Here is a 21,303-nt window from a genome sequence, read left to right on the forward strand (position 1 = left end):
TCAACTTGCCCAAGTTAGTGACTTTAAGCAAATCTTACAGATGGAGAATGCTGAGAAAGGCTGCTGAATATAGTGCCATGGGGAGCAGAGCAAATGGGAGACCTAAGGTGGTGGATATATAAAGCAATATTGAAAAAAGCCATGGCTCATGTGAGGAAGGATGAGCCATACAGATGCATCACAGAGGAGGGGTGGCAGGGTATCGTGGAAATGTGCTGAAGATGTGGCAGCCATGGAGAAAATACAGATATATTGCTGATATCTTGCTCTGAAAGGAATGTTGTATCCTGAGAAGGGAGAAAAACCTGTGGACCCGGACCTCACTTCTCTTGAAGGCTGGACTTGGAGCTGGATTTGGATTTTTTGCCTTGTGTGATGAGGCTAGATGCATCTTCTGAACAATGCACGGCAGCATGATTGCCCTAGACCTCTTATCACTGTTTCACTTCCTTTATTACTTCCTTCTCTCTCTCATGCCTACCCCTTGTTGGTTGAAGTAGCAACATGCCTTTTCCTGTAACAAACTACTGACTTAACCCTAGCAAAGTTGGTGTTCTGTAGAAGGAAATCTCTCCTGTGCAGCGTTGGAAAATTTCTCTGGTGTTTCAGTAGTGAGACTGAAAATGTCCTCTGCCATCTGCAGTTAGCAGTCAAACTGGAACACCATGTGCATGCAACATGTCCTTTAACCCTGCCAGGTCCATCTGTGTGCAGCAGGGATATCCAGTTACTACAGCTGTAACACTGTAGTTGGCATGGGACAGGTAACTTCCCTGGTCCAATAACAGTCTACAATTAGTGATTCATCTAAGTGGGCATTTCCTTTCTCTTTTGAAAGGGAAAGTGTCTCCATCACAGCCTGCTTGAGTGAACCCAGAAATCCCAAACTTGAATTGTTTTGGTGCACAAAGCTAAAGACGAGCTGCCTGCTCCAACTTCCTACCCCGGGGAAGTCTGTGAGCATTGCTGCAGTGTTCAACTGTCCCTCAGCACTGGAAGCAGTAGCAAGTGAGGAATAAAAAGGATCAGCTGTAGATCTGCTTCCATCTGGTTCCCTAAGCCTCTGCACCCTCCCCAGAAGAACTCTAGCTGTAGTGTTCTCAGCAGCATCAGTTACCCAGATGTTTGCGCCAACTCTCCTCTGCCCAGCTTGAGGAATCCAGATGCTGACACCTTGGAACGCTTGGACGTGAAAGTCACTCCCAATTAGCTTTTGAACTAGTTTGCTGTGGCCTATTTAATTAGGTTTGTTAGGGCTTTTGAATATGTGTTGCTTCATATTTTTATGCATGTATTAGGAGAAACCCTTGAGACTGAATTAAGGCAGCAGAACCTCTTTAAGGTGAACAGTAGCATTCTGCCAGCAGGGAAGGTGGGTAAGCTGTGGCTGTGTGTCTGGTCCTGACCAGCCTCGAGGGCAATGGAAAGCAACATTCCTGTTCTTTCTCAGTTTTGCTTAGCTGTGGGGGAGGTTTGATTCAGCCAGTGGTATGGCAGGAATCTGTACTGTGAGTAGAAGATGAAAGGGTCCAGTGCGCCACATGAGCCAGAGGCATTTAGGATTAGACTGTCGTGCCCTGGGCTCCTTTCAGAGCCCAGAAGACAGGGAATCCTTCATGGTCTGGAGAAGGATAACAAGCTGGTGACTCTGACTTCTGCCAGCATGGGGTGTAGTTATCTCTTAAGCTGACAGAGTGGAAAAGCCTTGAATGTTAATTGGTTTGGACTCTGACTTTTACTTAGTTTTTAGTGAATTTACGGTACCCTGATAAGCGAGCCATTCAAAGGCCTGGAAGAGAATCAAGAAAGGAGAGAAAGATGAGATTTTTATTTCAGTTTCTGTAAACCCAGAAAACACTTAACCCTTTTTAGGTGTCCATGCAGATGGACATGCAGGTGCTATGGATGAGCTTGGTCCTCTCTTGTATATCTGCCCTGAGTTCTTCAATCAAAAAAGTGTTTGTGGCACTTATATACTCAATAAAGGTTAAGATGTTTTTCATTAAACTTCACAAGGCTTTTCCACGAAGCAATAAAATGATGGAAAATGTATTCAAGTTGCACTTTTTTTTTCCCCCTCCTTTTCTTTAGCAACCCCAAAGCAAAAACCAAAGACACCAGAACCCTGAAATAAGATAACACTATTTTGTTGTGTGGTCCTTCAAGATAGGTCATGTGTTTCAAGAGCAGAACTCTGAAAAAGGTGGAACACTTTTTATTTATTTATTTTTCTTTAAGAAAACAACCAAACAACCATTTGTCTTAATGTTCCCGTTCCCTGGGCAACCTGGATGCCTCACATCTGCCTGATTTTACAATAATTATTTTCTAGCACTGAAAAGTTGAAGCTTACCACGCTGCTTTTGCAGCCGCTATCTTGAGCAAACAAATCATTATTTGAAGGCAGCAGATGCATATGGGGGGGATAAGGGCTTTACCTCACTTTATGTTCTCCAGGGGCTCTATTTAGAAAAAGACTATAGCTATTAAAGATCACCTGTTCAGGTACTGGCAAATTATTTCTGTTTATCTTTTAAACATTCATGTAAAGAAATTTCTCTGTCAAATACTGATGTAAGCTATAACTTTCATCGGTCGCTGGAGCATGATAGCCATTTTAATGCCCCTGAACCTGTGAGATATCTGTAATTATCTGGAACCATAGGGATTATCTCGGAATGCTTTCTTCAAAGGTCTTCTGTTGAACATGTACTCTGCCTGCTTGCTTTCTGTTTCTGCTGAGCTTGCTGAACAACAGGACAGGTAGAAGAGGGAATAAACAGCACCTTTCTCCCTTCACTGCAGTTTCTCCCAATGACAATGCAGGGCTTGTAGTGGTTCCCTAAGCAAAACTCTTAAAATCATTATACAGTGATTAAACCTTCTTTGACCTTGCTGGATTAGTTGGCAAAGGAGCCTCTGCAGCACCTTGCTGATACTCGCTTTGGAGTTAGTCAGTCTCTGACTTTGGTATTTAAAAAGCAAGGTTTGGAAGTACAGTAGCTTCACATAAAAGCCACGATTTGTATTAGCCTTGTTACCTGAAAAGTAGAGATAGTGGTAGCTGTTGTAAGACAGATCACTTGCTTATGTAACATTTTCAAATGCACATCAGACTCAGCTATTATTTTCACAAGAAACAGTCCTGCGTCTGATCCTATAGAACTCCAAGTATTTTATTTGTAATTCTGGAGTGTTTTCATATTTTTCTGAATTAGCAGAACACTTCTATTTTAACTTTATTGGTATCAGTTCTTAATTTGCTGTTTGCTTCTTAGCAGTGATCTGCTATGCTGCACTTCACATTACACTGTCCCTGAAGTCATATTTATATTCTAACTCATAAGCTGTGTGCAGTTACGGATACCTAAGTGACAGAGCTGTTCAGAGCAGTAGGGGCACAGATATCTCTTTCAAGTTGCATGTAAAGGTCAAGCTCTGTTTCCCCTAAAACAAATGGAAAATAGTCTGTGACTTCACTAGTTTATTTCCAAGATTTGTCCCAATTACTAAAGCAAAGGGCAGTGTTAAGTGTGATTTGGGAAGATTATTACTTGATGGTGTTTGCACACAAATAGTATGAAAAGATGCATAGTTTCTGATTTCCTTAAGAAATTTTACACATGTTGAATGCAGGTTTTCTAAATGCAACTGTAAAAATCTATGTCTTGAAATATGGTTTTCAATAGAACAAGGAGCTAAAAAAAGACCTTTGCCCACTTGTGTCTTTATGGTCACCACACCCTTTCTGCTTCATTCCTCTAGACCAGAGCAGGAGTCTTCTGTCTTCTTGGCTTGGGTAGTAGTGCTGCCCTTGCTGTCAGTCTCTCTGCTGTATGCTCTTTTACTATCGCGAGGTGCCTGAGCTTTTGCAGGTTGTATACCAGTTTTTGTTTTATGTCAGAATTTCATAAACATTTGTGTAACCTAAAATTGCAGGCTAACTTGTTTTCCTGTTTATGGTATGCTAGAGAAGTGGGTATGGCCTCTGGTTAAAAAAAACGGTTTGGGGCTATAAATATCTGCATTTGACCCATGATAATGTGTTTTTTTTTTTTCTTTCTCTCTTCCAATGAAATTTGCTTTTCTCCTTTGTGCTTAAGCTTCAGAAAATGCCAAACTGAATCTTGACACTGTAGAGTTCTTCACAGCTCAAGTGACTTCGCCCTTTCTCTGCAAAGTTTTATTGTTGTGAAAGCTCTTGGACACGTTACATTTACCCTTGATTTGTTTTGTTTTTCATTTTAATAATGGGCTATTAGCATTTTGAAACTTCTCTCCCAGGCAATCCCTTGAAGGACAGTGGAAAAGCAGACACTCGGGCTGTGCTTGGGTGTTTTGCTGGACTGGTTCTGATCCTACTCCAACCAGCATATAGGTGCAAGCACCACCGTGCGTATATTTGATTAGATTTTCTGCCAGGGGGGCGTTATTCCTAGTAGCACAAGCAGGGATAGATGCCTGGGGCTCCTCAAGCGTTAGAGCAGTGAGGGAAGAAGGATGTAAGATGATGTTGTGATGAGAAGAGATGCTTGTGGAAGGAGCAAAGGTGTGAAACTACCACATGCTTTAAGCACTCGCATGCTTTTGAGAGTAACTCTCGATTTAAGTCAACTCTCTAAATCGGTGGGTGAGCCAGTTGATGAAGGGCTGCAGGCGCTCAGAGCAGCGGTAACGGAAACCTAGAGGCCAGGCTCCTCTCTCCTGCCAGACCTTGCTCTCCGTGGTTAGGAGGTGGGTGGTACTAGCTAACCCTGGTTAGCTTTTAACCTTAATGAGTCAGCTATAGGCAGGGGAGCGTGAGCCAAGGCGCTGCCTTCCAGCCCCGCTTCCTCCTAGCTGGAGAGATGATGTCAGCAGCGTGTGAGTGCTATATTACTTCTCCTTTTATGGAGATGAACAGGCCTGAAACGCTCAGGCAGAGGAAGTGGGTGATAAAGGCCTGCTAGGACGTTCCGTAACTGAGATGCATAGGGTAAATTGCACATTCTGTTCTAGCTTGCCAACCTTTTTTCTCTTCATTCTCGAAACGTCTAAGAACAAACTCAGGAGTTGGGGACTCCATTTATCAGTTATGCCAACATACCTGACCACAGCAGTTGCAGAATTTGTTCGGCTCTGTTATTTTGCAGGAGAATAGCCGTCTGAGTTCTATTTTTTAATATGTCTCTCCTGTTAAAACAAATTCTAGTTTACTTATGTTTTTAATAAAAGCTGAGAGGTCCTGGGAGCAGTCTAGAATGAGACTTAAGTTTCTGGGCTGTAGAAAGTCGAGAATGAGTTAGATATTAAGGTCTTTTTTTTAAATGCGATCAATAATTGCGTGATCTAGTTATACGGCTGTATAGCCTAAATTTGAAGGATGTGTAACATCCTGAATTTATGGATGGTTGAGGCTTCTGCTTGTGATTGCTTGAATACTGTGATAATGAAGAAGAGTCTAGATAACAAAGCTTTCCTTGCCAGCTGCTCTGAAATAGAGAAATGCTGATATAATTAACTAATGAGTTGTTCTTCTGGATTGTTTTTAATAAGCGACTTTGTTTAGGATAGAAAAGCAGATGCAGATTCCTTTTAATCAGGAGTTTCTTGATTGTGTTATTGTAAGCAACGGAGTTTATGGTACCCAGCACATTCTGTTTCGCTGAGTGTGTGGCTTGCACAACTGACAGTGGAATAAAGGCAAGTGCTGACTGAAGTTGTGCAGCGCTCCTGTGTTGAATGATCCTTTAAAAAAGGCAGGGAGAATGAAGGGGGAGGGTGCCTCTTGTCTGGGCAATTGAATTCTGCATCATGGTAACAGAGTTGCATGGAGAATGAATATTGATATATAGAGTAATTCTTAACTGGAGCTGTGTCTAAGAGTTGCTTTTGTAGTTGCTGGCTCTTTGGTAGGCTCCAATTTCCTGTTGCTCAACACATTATTTGAGTTGTCTGTTCGTGCACAATTAGAAGAATTCCAGCTATCCCAATGACTGCTGCTTTGCAGTCCTGGGAAAGAATTTCCCCTGGATTGCAAACAGGAATGTTGCCTTTTATAGCAGTGTCTGCACACTGCCGGTGACTTGCCTGCACTCGCAGGTACGTTCTTGCTGGTTTAAGGCAGGGGTGACTAACACAGCTGCATGAGGCCACCACGCAAGTGTGCTGGGAGAGGAAAACAAAGTGCCAAGGGGACGACGGTGAACAGGGTCTGTGCCGTTTCCTGCATCGGCACCGCTTACAGTGCCCTGCTCCGCCAATGTGTGGAAGGAACACGTGCTTGGCACTTGGGCTTCCTTGGGTAACTGCAGAACGGTGTTGCCACCTTATCCTTTTGGAAGGGATTCCAATGTTCCTTTTGGAAAAGCCTTTAAAGAGCCTTTCAATTGAGGATGACAAAATTTGTCATGAACAAAAAAAAAGCGTGTAATGCCAAAATGCTTCTGGATGTTATCTGATGTTGATCATCTGTTTTTCTGTTGGGCAGTGGTTTAATGGGCTCCTTGCGAGTGTTTTTGCTGAAATAAGGATGCCCTCTTGGAGGAGAAGAAAGGGAAAGATGTATGTTATTTAGACTGTATGATCTTAAGTACCTAGGGCTCTATTCCATGTTCGGGGAGTCTCAGTTGTCAAAATTGCTTACCAGGACTTACTAGGAGTATCATCCCATCCTTTGGGTTATCTTTTTTTCCTCAAAAAGGCTTCTTGGGTTAGCCTCTCTAGTACTGGAATGCAAGTGCAACATCTCCTAGGACAAGTGGGCTGCTTCTAATGTTCACAGTCAAACTTTCAAAAGTTATTCAGGGACAAAATCTTTTCCCTTTACATAGCTGTTTTGTGGTGGAGAGTTGCACCAGGTGTCACCACTCCTGAAGAACATGTTTCCGGAGGCCATCTGTAAATGAGTCATTAGTTCTTGCCCCGATCCACCCTCCTGATGCCCAGTTATGCAGAGGGTTGGCGTGTGCAAGCCAAGCTGCTGACCCACTGCGAACCTTGAGTGGGTGGTGCCTTCAGAGCAATCCACACATATCCTATATAAAGGTGTAATGCAAATATTACATATAATATTTTAAATGTAATATAATTAAGTATCAACTAGATTAAATATAAAATGTTAAATATAATTCAGCACTCAACTGAATGTGCAATGCTTGTAAAGCCGCAGGACCAAGTTCTGGATGCGTAGAGCTTGCTGCCCTAAAACCTCCTGAGTGGCATTTTTTTTCCACATACTTTCTTGCTGTCTTGGGGCTGAATATTAGATCTGCCCCTTCTGCGAATTGCATCAGCTGGCATAAAGGAACTTATTTTCCTCTGAATCTTGTGCTCTTGTTCACATACAACAGATTTCTTGTTAAGAAGCTGTAGCCCAGGAATTACCTACCTATAATGTGGGATCCTGATGTTTCTACTGTTAGGTTCAGGATAATATAAGAATAGATAGGAACAATACCAGAGCTGTTAGATTTTCCGTTCTTCCTGTTCCATGAAATTGTGTTCAAAGGCCAGATATACCTCTCTCTTTTAGTAAGTGGAGTGTGTTGTTACTGTTGAATTTGTGAGATTAGGCCTGAAATACATTTAGTATTTGTGTTGGCAGTGTTTAGGCTGTAGGAAAGCAGTTTCAAATACTTGAACTCTCTCTGACTATGAAGCCTTCTCTCATTAGAGTTCAATCTCTTTATCTTGCACAAAGAAACTTGCATGGCGACTCAATTACATCGTCTAAGTACCTCTGTGAGAGGACGCTGAGTGCGTTTGGGTACTCTGAGCTCCTGGAGAAAGGAGCAGGCAGAACCAGTAACTAAAATACGGAGACAGTCACATTCAGAAACAGACTCCTGGAAATTACTCATAGCTGAAATAGATTATTTGGAAGAATTCAGTGAATTTTGGTCTCTTAGGGATTTTCGAGCCCTACTGTCTTTTTTTTTTTAGATGAAAGTTTAGTCCAATAAAAGCTCAATGTGGAAAAAAGGGAAGAATGGCAGTAACTGGATGAAATCTCACTGTAGTGATGTTCAGATTCTCAGACTATGTTGTGATATGTCAGATCTTAATCTCTCACATAGTAAGTTAAGAATTTTGTGTTGATTAAAAGAAAACAGACAAAAAAACTACCACCACCACCAAAAATCCTTCTGAACTAGTGGAGAGCTTCAGTTTGATGGCTCTGTCTGTTCTGTAGGTGTCCTCATGGCTCTTGTGTGACACAAGACTATGTGAATAACTTCTGCAGTGCCTGGTCACACAGGGAAAGCCTGTGGGGCAGCCTGGACTAGCAGGGAGGGCTGAAAAGTGAAACGGAGGCAGCAGAAGCTGTGAACATGGAAGTGGGGGAGCAGTGGAATGAAGACATGGTGGAAAGGCTTGTGTATGAGGAAGTGAAATCATAGATGAAAGCTCAAAGCAGCTGGAAGATGTTGGAGAAGATAGTGGCTGGTAGGCTGAGAGCAGTAAGTTCTGTAACGGGAAAGATGTTGTCATCCACAGCAAGGAGTTGAATCCCTGAGTTGGTACGTCTGCCACTTGGTACATCTACCACACTGCAGCCTTTCGACTCCTGATTTTTGTGGTATATCAGCATGCAAGAGAAAAGGTTTCTGCTGTTACCAGCTGCTCATAAGCTCCTCATTTAATACAGAATGGTGCTATGAATCCATTGGCTGCATAGGATTTACACTGCTGCTCAGCATTGCAGTTTTCAACTCCAGTCTGTATAAGATCAGTAACAAATCCTTTCCATGGGCTCAGAATGCTTCTTTTAGGGGATGAAAACCTATGCCGAGAGGTGTTTTTTTTTTTTTTTTTTTTGAGTTTTTTGTTTGTTTGTTTTGGGGTTATTTTTGCCCTGTCCACTACCACTCTCTTCAAAATCCATTTTCCCTGCTCTGTTGATAACTCTCTTAGTATGGATATAGAAGAGTGAGGGCTGGAGTGGGCTGAAGGACAAGTAGGTTTATACTGAACTATAGCCCTGTGATAAAGAAACATTCAGGGTCAGAAAGGAGGAGGTGTTCTGTATTGTTTGTACAAAAATTGTGATGCAAACTGTGGTTGTTTGCATGACGGTGCCACTGTTCTTTGACTGGCAGATGGCGGGAGGTTGGCTTCTGTTGCTGGAAAAGGGGTTGTCTGGCCATTCTTCTGAGGATGCTTGTTGGAATTTGCCGGCTTCTGTTTTTGTCTTTGGTGTTGATATGCTTACATCATAGAAATGTAAGTTTAAATTTGTCTTGGTCTGACTACAGTTTCAAAATTATTTCTTTGTTTTTATTTATTCTAGATCGAGAGGATCAGTCCATCCTTTGCACGTGAGTATCTACAGTTGTCAGCTTTTTTTTGATAACAACTTCTGTATTACAATTCTTGCTTGAAGAATTCTTCTATTTGTAAGTGTGCTGGGGGCGGAAGTCAGTAAATCGAGGTAACTTTGGAGGGTCTAGGAAGTATTTGTCCTTTTAAACTCCTCCAATATGTATTTAATCCTGTCAGCAGAATCATCTCAGGAAGAAAGGCATTTTTGAAGCAGTCCCTGTGCTCAAATTCCCAGGGAAGAACTGTTTTGTTATGAGAAATGACTTGGAGAATCTTTAAGATTTGATGCAGCTGCTGTGTTTAAGTACATTCATACCAATGAGGCTGATGTAGCAACAAACAAATGCTCCTACTTGACACAGCAGTTTCTTTTCTAGACATGATTGGCTCGAAAAGCCTGAGTGAGTGAGTTCTGCTGAAGGACTTGGGGTGTTTCTTTTTATGCCCAGGGGGCTTGCTGTTGAAAGATTGCCTTCATTACCTATGAGCCCCTAACACCACAGCAGCCTCCAGATTATTCCCCAGACACTTGGAAACCATCCATGTGACTGGAAAGCGCAGTTTTTTATTCCATTCTCGCATTTGTGTACATACATCCAACCCACACCCCGTGAGAAACTGGCTCACGGCTAGGCGGCCCTCCCGGCTGTGCTGCTACTGCTCACTGCTGTGATTCAGTTTTTGTTGGTTTTGACAGAGGTAGTCAGAAAGCCGTTGAAGTGCTCTGTAGCCCTTCGGGGATTAGGAGTATTGAATACATCACCCGTTGTCTATTTCGTGATTGAATCACAGACTTTCTTTACAGAGGTGAATCAGGAGCTGGTAAGACAGAGAACACCAAGAAGGTCATTCAGTATCTGGCTCATGTTGCTTCCTCGCATAAATCTAAAAAGGACCAGGTAAGACCTAGCTTTATCTTCATGGTGCTGTAGTACTGTGCTGGCTTTCAACAGTATAGTTTCAATTGGTTGACATTGGTAAAAGCCATGTTACCAAATAAAAGTCTAGATAAAAATGTTTACTGGGGACTGAGGAGCACAGTAAACTATGAGAACATAAAATGAGGAGAACAGTTATCTATGAAATCATAAAAGTTTGCCATAAAATACAAGCCAAGGTTATATGTGAGCTCTATATAACTCCTTTGAATTCAGGGTAGCTACAGTGGGGATAAGTTCATCAACAGGTTGGTCCCTTCCAACCTTAAGCATTCTATGATTCCATGAACAGTATCTTGGATTTGTGGGCAAGCATGTGTAGGGACACTGTGAATGAAGCATCACTCCTTCCTTCTGGTCTTTTTACACACATGTATCACGTACAGAAAGTCAAGGCAGTTTAAAACTTACCCTTCCCCAGAGGAGTTATCTCTTTTCTTCAGTACCTTTATGTGTCAGGGCTGACTCTTACATACTTTTTTGAAAGTGGAGAATAGGTTGATAGGCTGGTAGATGTCAGCTGAAAACGCTAAAACTGTAGGAAAACATGAAAGGGTGGAGAAGAGTCAAGCATTGCAGCACATGAAAGGAGGGTGGTGGCGGTGATGGGAGGACTTTGAAGATGTCTCACTTATATTTTTTTCCCCTCCCTCTCCCCCGATGGACTATTGCCGAATTCATCAGTTGTATCCTCGTAGGTGAGCTGCACGTTTACTGCACGTTCTGCACCAGGAATGCGTTTTCTGTCCCATTGTGTGATTTTTTTGAGCAGCTTTTCACTCTACACCAATATCACTTTCTGCAGCTTTGAACAATCCCATAGACAATTCACTATTGTTTTTTTGCGTGATGCACAGTAATCTTTTGGATCAGGATATTCAACTGGAGACTAATGTCGGGAATACTTGTCTTCTGTGCTCAATACTGTTTTGCATTTAAGGCTTTTCTTGCAGGATTTTCCCAGGTATACTGTTGGGAAAGAAGCATTCCTCCATGTCAATAGGACTGGACCAGGCTTTTCCTAGAACCGTGAATTTCTAGGATGTGTGGTGTGTGCATAGTGAGACAAATTTAGTTAAGTATTCAGTTTTCTATTCCCAGAAGTTAGATGTGGGTGCAGGTTGCTGAGAGAGGTCAGGAGGAAGCTGGCCTGCAGATGGGATGTTCCAGGACTGCGAGCTTGTTCGCCAAAGCTGAACACATGGGAAATGTTCAGTGCTGAGCTCGCTAATGAAAGCCAGATGCCAAGTGCATCCACTGTATCTCTGCATAAGAGTTTTCTCCTAGTAGCTTAGTGTGTAGATAGGTGTTATATAGAGTTCATGAATAAGAGAGCATCTCTGAACCCAGAAATGCTATGTGTGCATGTGCACACTTTGTAATAAATGGCTTCTGGAATCCAACCAAAAAAATAACTTTTTATGTGCCAAACTTTCAGACATATGAAAGCTTTTTCCATGGCTGTTAGTAGCTGTATTTAGAAACATTTTCCTCCTTCTCCTCTCCCTTTTTTTTTTTTTTTTTTTAATGTGGAAAATAGAATCATGGGTTTGAGTTAAGCATTCTTCCACTACTTATCCTTGAGCAAAATTTCAACCACCTAAGCAGGACAACGATCTGCCTGGGAGAACAAAACAGTCCCGTGTTGGACTTGTTGTGTGATTTGACCAAATTTGATTTTTGAAGGATCTTCTGAGAAGTTTTGCAACTGACTTTTTGCTCTACTTTTGTGATTAAACAGTAACTGCTGTTCCTTAGGCAACAGTTCTTTATAAACATTGCACTTGGAGTCAGATTAGGAGATTTTTATGAAGACTGAAACCATTTATTTATTTATTTATTTACTCTCAGATCTCTGATGGCTGCACACTTATGCTTTAGGATAGAGTATGGTAGTGCCAAGTCTCTGTGCTTCAAGCCAAAAAGAAATCTATGCTGACACTGAGGAGCAAGATTAGACATGGACCTTAAAACCAATGACAGTGTGGGAAGAACCGGTGCTTCCCTTATCAGAAAAGTTTCCTGATTGTCTTCTAGTAGAAGCTTAGAACCTAAACTCCTGTTTCCCCAAGAATTCAAGTTAATCAGGGTTATACAATGTGTTCTTCAGCTGTAGCTCTGTTTTAGAGATAGTGGCAATTTCCACTGATGCCAGTGCATTAGTATGTACGTTTGGCTAAATAGCTTCTAGATGCATGGTATGAATACTAAGCACATTACAGCTGCTTTTAGGGCCTACTGGATCTGATTATGTAACCACTTTTTTTCATTTAATCAAACTTTATTTATAGAAGCAGGATTGATGTTTTTCCATTCTTAGTCTCTGCCTCTCCACAGACTTGTTAAACCATGTAATAAACTTTTCAAGATGAGAAAGTTCACAGCAAACAAGAAATTCATGGATAATAGTTACTGATGCCTTAATCTTTGTCATGAGAGTTAGATTATTGGTACTCTCTCTGCCTTTCCGCCCTCCAACCCAATGTTGTCGGATCCTGTTACTTGCATCTCTCATATGATTGCAAGGAAGAATACAAAAGCAAATTGCTGATATTTAGAAAACAGAAGAAACAACTTGATTTATTTTATTTTTCATTGCATTCTGTTAAAGCTAGTTTTGATTTCTAGATGCCTTTCTCCATATTTCCTGAAAAAAACAGATGGCTAGCAAGGCTTCTATCTTACATAGAAGTCATTCCAAAAAGTGCACAAGATGCACAAGAAATTCAATGTATAAATTGATATCAAGGTTTTGATTTTAGTTGCTTTAAATTGGTGGTGTAACTTTGGAGCAGAGGGAAAAGACTGTGCTCAAGAGTCTGCAGTGCCTGACCCAGGGCCAACAGATCCAGTGACTGTTACTGCCTCAGTCTGCATGAGAAATACTGCACACACTTCAGGTGCATGCCAAATATTATATGAATTTGTTCTGACAAAATTCAGGTTGAGGGCCTGCAATTAATGATAGGAACCTGAGCATTTCTAGAAAGTTTGTGACAGCTCTATGTTGTTCTGTTTTTTGCTGGTTGAAGTTGCCCATTCCAGAAGAATATTAGAATAATGAAGCCTTCAGCCTTTAATATTGAAGGTCAAAAAAAAAAAAAGTTTATTGAAAACCTAAACACAGCCCACATTACAGTGCGTGTGAGTGAGGAACAGATATATCACAGTAGTATCACAGAGCTCCTGAATCTTTTGTGCTGTTGCTGTGGCGTGCTGAGAACTTGCTTTTACTGCCATATCACAGTGCTGAGGCAGGTTATGAGAAGTGATTTGACCAACTTTAGCCTTTTCTTCTTTCCCACAGCCATATATTGTATTCTCTAAGCTGGCATTCTCCCTGCCTGTTAGCTAAAGTGACCTAATTACTTCTAAAATGCAATTTGCTATTACCTAAATGTCGTTAATGACACCTTATTCCTGAAGTATTAAAAATGACTACCCAAAAGGTCTGTGGTATACATTTTTTCTAGCAACTTTTTATTTCTGTGTAGCTAAGCTAATATGGTTTGATTCTTGTGTAGCTGATCCTAGTTTCATTTTTAACCACATAATTAAAATAGATTCAATGTCAAAGCCTCCCTTCTATTTAGAGCAAAACTCTTTTTTGATCTCTTCCCTCCTTGTTTCTTAGTTGGGCTGAAATGTTAAGTTGGTGACATCACTCACTGCCATAGCAACATACTGCAGTCACAAACAGGGATTTAGGACTTAATTGCAGGATGCAGAAGAAGAAGAGAAGAGAGTTCCAACTTTGGTGTCGGTGGTGGAATAGGAGAGGGGATTGGAACTGATGCACAATTGCAAGGCCTGGAAATCAGTTTCAAGGTTTTCTCCTTACAAAGTCCCACACTGGTGCTGTTGTAAGATAGCAGATCTTGCAGTTCAGGTTCCCTTTTCAGGGCTGTAATGCCTTGTTATATATGACAGTGATTTGAAGTGTTTGCAGCAGCTGTCTCTTCTATGAATGTGCAGTTGTGCTTTGACTGAGGGTAGGATTTGGCTCTGCGTGTTGCAAGCATAAAGGAACTGTGGAAGTAAGAAATAATAAAATAATAACATGGAGTTCTTTTCTCAGTTCCTGGTATCTCTGCCTCACTTTATTTATTTATTTATTTTTAACTACGTGTATTTTTAGAGAGGCAGTGTGAGGATTGACCTGTTTTATAACGCACCTTGAGAATGAATGGGAAATACTTTTCTGTAGCCATAGCTTTGCAAGTTTTGTCCATGAGTTCCAGTTCTCAATAACCAAAGCCAATTTCCATCAGTTATGCATCAGGAAGTTTTCAGTACAGGCTAAAAAGAGAAACATTAATTTAAATTTTCACTTGCTGTATCCAGAGGCTTTTTAGGTAATCTTGAAATATGTGGAACTTCATGCTTTTAGCACAGAGGACATGCAATTTTAAAAACAACCAGGGATATATCTAGAGCCTGCAGGGAAAGGTGAATATGCTCCAGTGATCTAGTACTTGGCAGGAGACTACAGTGGGGTATGATTTTTTTTTTTTTTTTTTTTTTTTTTGCAGCTCCAGCATTTGTGTTCCTTGAGGGGAGGAGTGTGCAAGCAGTGCAGCAGAACACAAGTGATCCTGCAGTTTGTGGGATGCGACTAATTTTCCATTGTGTGTGTGCGCGCGCGCGCACATGCCTCCTCACAAAGAAGGCCTTTTTGCTTTGTGGAGGATGGTCGGTCTAGTTCAAGAAAACTTTATTTATTTTAGAGTTTTTTTGTTTTTGTTTAATCTACTACCAGCAGAGTTCAGGGCTGTCTTGCAATAGCAAACTAAGATCTTTTCTCACTCTTCTTGCTTGGATGGCAAGACACTTCTGGGATGTGGGCATGATCTTGGATAGAATGAATGCTCTTCTGCTCCAATCCTGACTGATTATGGTCAAGTAGCCTTAACGGGCTGTTTGTTAACAGAAAGTCAGTGCTGTAAGTGGAGACCTTTGTGTTGAGGAAAGGAACAAGGCACATTGCGAATGGAATGGAATTCTGTTCTACCCAAGTCTCCTTTGAAGGTCTGAGGGAGCATCTCCTAAGGTTTAATATAGCTTCTCTGCAACAGATGCCAAACTAGTGTGAATTGAATCTTCAGAGCTGGTTTGATCCAAGCTTAATGCAGCAAATCATTACCTCTTTTATTGATTTCTGGTTTTCTTCTAGGGAGAACTAGAGAGGCAGTTGCTGCAAGCTAATCCCATCCTGGAGGCTTTTGGAAATGCCAAGACAGTAAAGAATGACAACTCCTCAAGATTTGTGAGTATTATCCAGGTTGGGTGCCAGTATGCTAAAAGGAGAGGGGAAGAAGAAGGTAGGGTGGAGTTAGAAGAGTTAATCGTCCTCTTAGGACAGGACAGTTTTCTTTGGCTTCCCTCAAATGAATCTGGAAAGCAAGCGTCATTCAACCAGTTACCCAGAAAATGCTGCTGTTTGCAGCAAGTGGCTGGTATGAAAGAACCTGAACCTGTGACAGGATTGCCTATGTCGATTTTTTTTCTCAGTTGATAAAAGTTGGTGGGTTTTTGGTTTGTTTTGATTTGATTTAATTTTGTAGACAGTGGTTCCTATTTTGCTGGCTCTGGTAAGCAATGGGCAGTATCTGACAGGCAGATGGGAAGCCAGGACTGGAACGTAATGAAAAGGGCTGGAGATAAGACTTTGGTGCTGGAGGAAGAGCTGTCTAAGCCATATAGCATGTGAAAGTAAAAAAAAAAAAAAAAAAAAAAAAAAAAAAGACTGACTGTGGGAAATATAGGCTGAAACATGATGAGTTTGGAGTCTGTCACAAAATGCCCTCATTACAAGTAAGTGTTTGGTGTTGTATTTGCTAAACCACTCTGATTGTTGTAGGCATTGCCTATTGGCTGACCCTGTGCTTTGCATAAAATTTGCCTGACTTGTTCTGAGTTTCTTTTCTGGGATAAGAAATGATTTGCCCTTGTTGTTTACTGTTACCAGACAAAATTAATTCTAATATTAATGCTTGTATCTTCCTCTCAGGGCAAATTCATCAGAATCAACTTTGATGTCAATGGCTACATTGTTGGAGCCAATATCGAGACCTGTATCCTTGCTATATAGTTATTTAAAAGAGAAAAACTACAGTGTGTAGAGTGTGGCAATAATATAATCTAGAAATCTCTTCACATCTAACTTTTGTGAGGTCGAGAATGTGATAGGAGGCATTTAAATTTATGCTAGCAAGATTTGTGCTGTAGTCTCCTTTTTCTTTATAGAGTATTTTGTAACCTTTGGGGTCATGGTTGGAATCTCTTCAGAATTAACTAACGACTTGTAGTCAATAGGAAGCTGAAATGGCAATGTAAACTCTGATAAAATGAACAGCTGTGGGGTTTCATGAGCCGTTCTCCCTTCTGCTCAGGAGAGGCGGAGAAGGGTGGTCACGGCTTCATGGTTTAAGCCTCTCTTGTCATGGCCATCCTTCCATCACGAGAAGCTCAGTGGGTTGTTTGCTGGTCACAATTGCTAAATCAGTGTTCTTGTCAATTGATGTGAAGAGAATAGCAGGCATCGCTAGTTTTTTTCCTGTTGTGAAATGGGAAGTGATTTGTATGTCTGGTCATTTTCCTTGATTCTGAAAAGATCTACTGGAGAAATCACGTGCAATTCGTCAAGCCAAAGAGGAGAGAACATTTCACATCTTTTACTACCTGCTGTCCGGGGCAGGGGAGCATCTGAAGAGTAAGTATGATTTTTTTTTTTTTGTAGTTATGGGATTCTCTCATTTTAATGACAGAGTGACCCAAACACTGTAGACCAGGGCCTGTTCCTGTTTCTTTGTAGCCTTTTGGCTCAAGCCACTAGGTTTTAGAGGTAGTTATTCTTTCTTCACTTCCTCCCTACACTTATACATGCCTCTGCCCTCCCCCTGTACTTCTCAGTTCACGAAAACTTGCTTCTCTGGTTCCTTTCTGTATGTGTCTCCTTGCCAGCAATGACTCTACACCATTCCTTATCCAATAATTGTCCCCTGTTTAGTCTTGCCTTGCATGGTGTAAACCATTCAGTGCAGGAATGATCCTACTGTTGTAGGATTACTGTTTAACTGAATGGAGCAAAGCATTTAGAATCTGAACTAGGATTCTAGTGCACCTAGTTTGAAAATCTCAGTCAGAGAGATCCTTACTTAGCGCCCATGATGTGTGAGAACTGTAAACTGATCTGGGAAGGACAGGAGAAGCCTTTCGTCATAGTGGGTACTATTTCAAGAGTTTTCCAGAGGAGATAATAGAAAGAAATAACGTAGAAACACCTTATTAAGTAAGAAAAATAGGTATTAAGTGTTGTGCTGCTAGTAAAGCTGGTCTTAGTACAGATTCATCAAGCAAGTTACCTCTCCATTTGTTGTGAATAGAAAAAAAACCTGAGGGCCAGCTTTTCAAAAACAATTAAGCATATATTCTAAATTTTGAAAAGTATTTCTAGGATCTTTAGTATGTCTTAATCTGGTTCTCAGCCCTTGCCTGGAAAGGAGAGGGCATAACACAAGTGGCTTTGTCCCTGTTCTGTCATACAGGAAAAAAGACTTCCAGGAAAAAGGGTCAGCTAGAGTTTCAGGTACCTCTAGCTGACCTTTCAAGAAGTGCTGATTCACTTTGAGCTGCAACATACACAATTCAGAAATTTGCTCTAAGCAATAGCTTGTCGTCCATAACAAAGGTCATAACTTTGCTTTTTCAATTCTTTCCTAAGCTGATCTGCTGCTGGAGCCGTACAACAAATATCGTTTCCTTTCCAATGGGCATGTTACAATCCCGGGTCAGCAAGACAAAGACATGTTCCTGGAGACTATGGAAGCAATGAAGATCATGGGCATCCCAGATGAGGAGCAGATGGGTATGAATCCTCTGAAGAGCTTGAAAATGCAAGGAATAGAAAGAGGGAATAGACGTATCTAAAGTGCAGCTGAACTCTAGACCCAAAAAATCCCACATAGTGAACAGTGTGCAAATGGTAAATTTAGTGGCATTGGAGCTATCGGTCTCAGGATTTTCCAGCATAGTTTCACCTATTACATTTAGCCTTAGAAGTTAAACAGCCAATGGAGACATGCCTCTGCTTATTTTGTTCCCAGTCGAAGGGCTCTTTGTTCAGCTTATCAATAACGCATGCAAGAATTCCCTCTGAAACTACTTTATGGAGGTGAATGCCACTAGGAGCACATGTGTTTCTTTTCTGTCAGTCCTAAAGTAGCATTTGTACAGCTCTTGTTCACTCTGCTGGATGTTGAATTTTTTTTTAATCAAAGGGACCTTGATAGTTCATATACAAATGCAATGGAAAATTTATGCTATAGTATTTAAAACTTTATTCTAGTCTTAGCATCTGATACTGCCTTTGCAAGGTTCACCATTTGAAGTATTTGAATACATCATTAGCAGTGGGCAGGTCATTTTGCTATGTCATTAGCAGAAGTTATAGTTAGTTACAGTTAGTTATAGTATAGGCACTTTGGTTCATGGCCTGCTGTCCTTCATAAACTGTAGTGACCACAGATCTTCATCAGGGAACTGAAAATGATATGGGATTAAAGGAATAAAATCTACCTACTTTGAATGCTTTGTGCTCTTATTAACTTGCTCTTCTATGTGTTCAAAAGGACCTTAAGGACACACAAAAAAGATTTTTTTATCAAAATGTGTGGATGTTACAGGACGGGATGTGACCCTGGGTCCTGCCTTCTGCTCTTTTGCAGTGGGGGTGAGAAGGGCTTAAATTCCCGGGCTCCCTAGTCTTGCATGGTGAGGGGCACTGGGCAAATCCTATATCCTGAACAGTGGTCTCACAGAGAAGCTATTTGTTTATCTGTAATGGTTTTTCCCTAAATTCCAGATCAGTTTTGGCGATGTTGAGAAAGGCTTGAATTTCAGGACAGTCCCCATCATCCAGTCATTTTCACGTTCTCATTTAAAGTCTATGGTCATTAAGCATAAAGTGTCAGCACGTGCTACTCTTACCGTGCCTGACAGGGCTTGAACCTATGGTGGTGGCTGACCCTGAGCATCTTCTGTTTTAAAAGGTTTGCTGAAGGTTATCTCAGGCGTTCTTCAACTTGGCAACATTGTCTTCAAGAAAGAGCGCAACACAGACCAAGCCTCCATGCCAGACAACACAGGTAACCAGGCTCCTCCCCACCACACTCCGCCCCAAAGGCAAACCCACAGAAATTTCAGGGAGAAAAAAGCCTACCAGAAATTGTTTTAGGTAGAAGAATGTGTTACAATATGTAGGGAATGTTGGAGTGGTTTCTGTGTGGGAGCATATTTTTTTTTAAGATAATTTTTTTTTCTGAGGATTGCAAGTGCTCCTTCCTATAGATGCAAGTATGTGCATTGTTTTGTCAGTGTGTGTTTGCAGCCACCCATGGGTAGGAATGTGACACTGCTCTTGTGACAAAACTAGGCAGGAAATACACGCCATGGCCAAATTAAAAGGGCTATTCAACTGGAATATGTGTGTATTTTAGCCAGGGTAGAAATGATGGCTCCTACAAGCCTGTATTATCAGACTTGCTTCAAGACTTAAAGCAAATATTCTTCAATAACTCTGTATATAGGCTTGTAACTGTAAGAGTAAGATGTATAGATTGGTGGTGGGTCTAAACCATACCTACATATTTTAATTGCACTGCTCATTGTTAGATGTGTAAATACTACTGTCACTACTGTGGCTTATCTCTTAGAGTTTCATTATAGATGTACTGAAGAAATATGATAAGAGGTTGCTAATTTCTCTGCAAGTGTGATTATAATTTTAGCTATTATTATCTTGGAAATAATGCTTTAAATGATGTTTTAGCAGGGAGAATAGGCAGGCTGATTTTGGACCATTCATCTGAAATAGAGTTGCCTCAAATCAGCAGATGAAGACAGAACAATTAGCTTGAATAAGGAGTCGGTTATTCAGCAGTATTTTTAAACTGATGGCAGACTACTGTTAACTTTTTGAAGCTTCCATGTTATGACTTCATGGTACAAGATTATTGCATCAAATTTATTGCTGTGGCTACTAAGAAGCTCAATATCTTTTAGTATGGATTGTAGATTTTTTGTTTGGTGTGTTTTGTTTTGTTTTTGAAGGTATCTTGCTTCATCTTATTAACCTGCTTTTCACTTAATGTTTCTTAGAAGCTGTTTCATGACTAGGAATGCAGTTGCAGGAATTTCTCGGGCTTTCTGTGAAGAAAAACAAAGGAACACTAATCTTGTTGTATCCTCTTTTCTTCCTTAGCTGCTCAGAAAGTGTCTCATCTTTTGGGTATCAATGTGACGGATTTCACTAGAGGTATCCTGACCCCTCGCATCAAGGTTGGACGAGATTATGTCCAGAAGGCTCAGACCAAAGAACAGGTAGGTATTCTGTAAAAGTGAATGAGTACTCAGCTTTGTGGCAGCAAGATTAAAACTTGACAGGTCTGTTAAAGGTTTCTGTAGCCTTTATCGTTTTTGGGTTTTTTTTTTTTTTTTTGGCTGCAGTGTATGGAACCATACTTGAATAACATACAATGGAAATTACTTGTAGTATTTGCTTGCTTGTTCTGTATAGAGATAGACATTACTCTTTACTTGCACTTCTCATCTGAAGAAAATAAGAATGTCACTCATTTAATTTTGTCGACTTCTGGGGAGAAAGTTTCTTTAATGCTCGATGCAGCAATGACATTTCCAAGTTGCTGTAAAACAGGAAGCAGTTTTTGAGTAGGTCAGCTGCTGCAGTAAAAGAATTCGCCACTTGGCCTTGAAGCTGATCATACGTTTCTTAATATTCTTGAAGTGGGCAGTGATGAATGTGCTGTAAATGAAACCCAACCCAGGCGGTTGTTGTCTTCTGTGTGGGGTAAAACTCCCATATTACTGTCTGAGTAGAACTTCTTTCTATGTGGCTCCTTCACAAACACAATCTTATTCTCTGCGTTCATAAACATGCCTCCATAACATGGAAAGAAATGGAAAGAGAATACCAGATGAGATCTAGAGACAGTCACAGTCTGCATTTCCATTTTGATACTCTTTTCCTTACCGTGTAGTATTT

At 40.9% G+C, this 21,303-nt stretch overlaps 1 protein-coding gene across 1 annotated transcript in view; it reads left to right on the top strand.

The window, feature by feature from the left end:
- The window catches only part of MYH9 (myosin heavy chain 9), a 69,655-nt gene that overhangs the window by 22,028 nt on the left and 26,324 nt on the right, over positions 1–21,303 (top strand). The window contains exons 4-11 of the mRNA XM_088531907.1: positions 9,272–9,299; positions 10,109–10,202; positions 15,415–15,507; positions 16,252–16,315; positions 16,855–16,953; positions 17,965–18,108; positions 19,292–19,387; positions 20,503–20,621. Coding sequence (XP_088388033.1) covers positions 9,272–9,299; positions 10,109–10,202; positions 15,415–15,507; positions 16,252–16,315; positions 16,855–16,953; positions 17,965–18,108; positions 19,292–19,387; positions 20,503–20,621 — 737 coding nt within the window. The remainder of the gene's footprint in view (positions 1–9,271; positions 9,300–10,108; positions 10,203–15,414; positions 15,508–16,251; positions 16,316–16,854; positions 16,954–17,964; positions 18,109–19,291; positions 19,388–20,502; positions 20,622–21,303) is intronic.

Source organism: Tinamus guttatus, unplaced genomic scaffold (assembly GCF_059628265.1).
Source record: "Tinamus guttatus ecotype Peru unplaced genomic scaffold, ASM5962826v1 Tinamus_guttatus_pri_ptg000439l, whole genome shotgun sequence".
In the NCBI taxonomy this organism is placed as follows: domain Eukaryota; kingdom Metazoa; phylum Chordata; class Aves; order Tinamiformes; family Tinamidae; genus Tinamus; species Tinamus guttatus.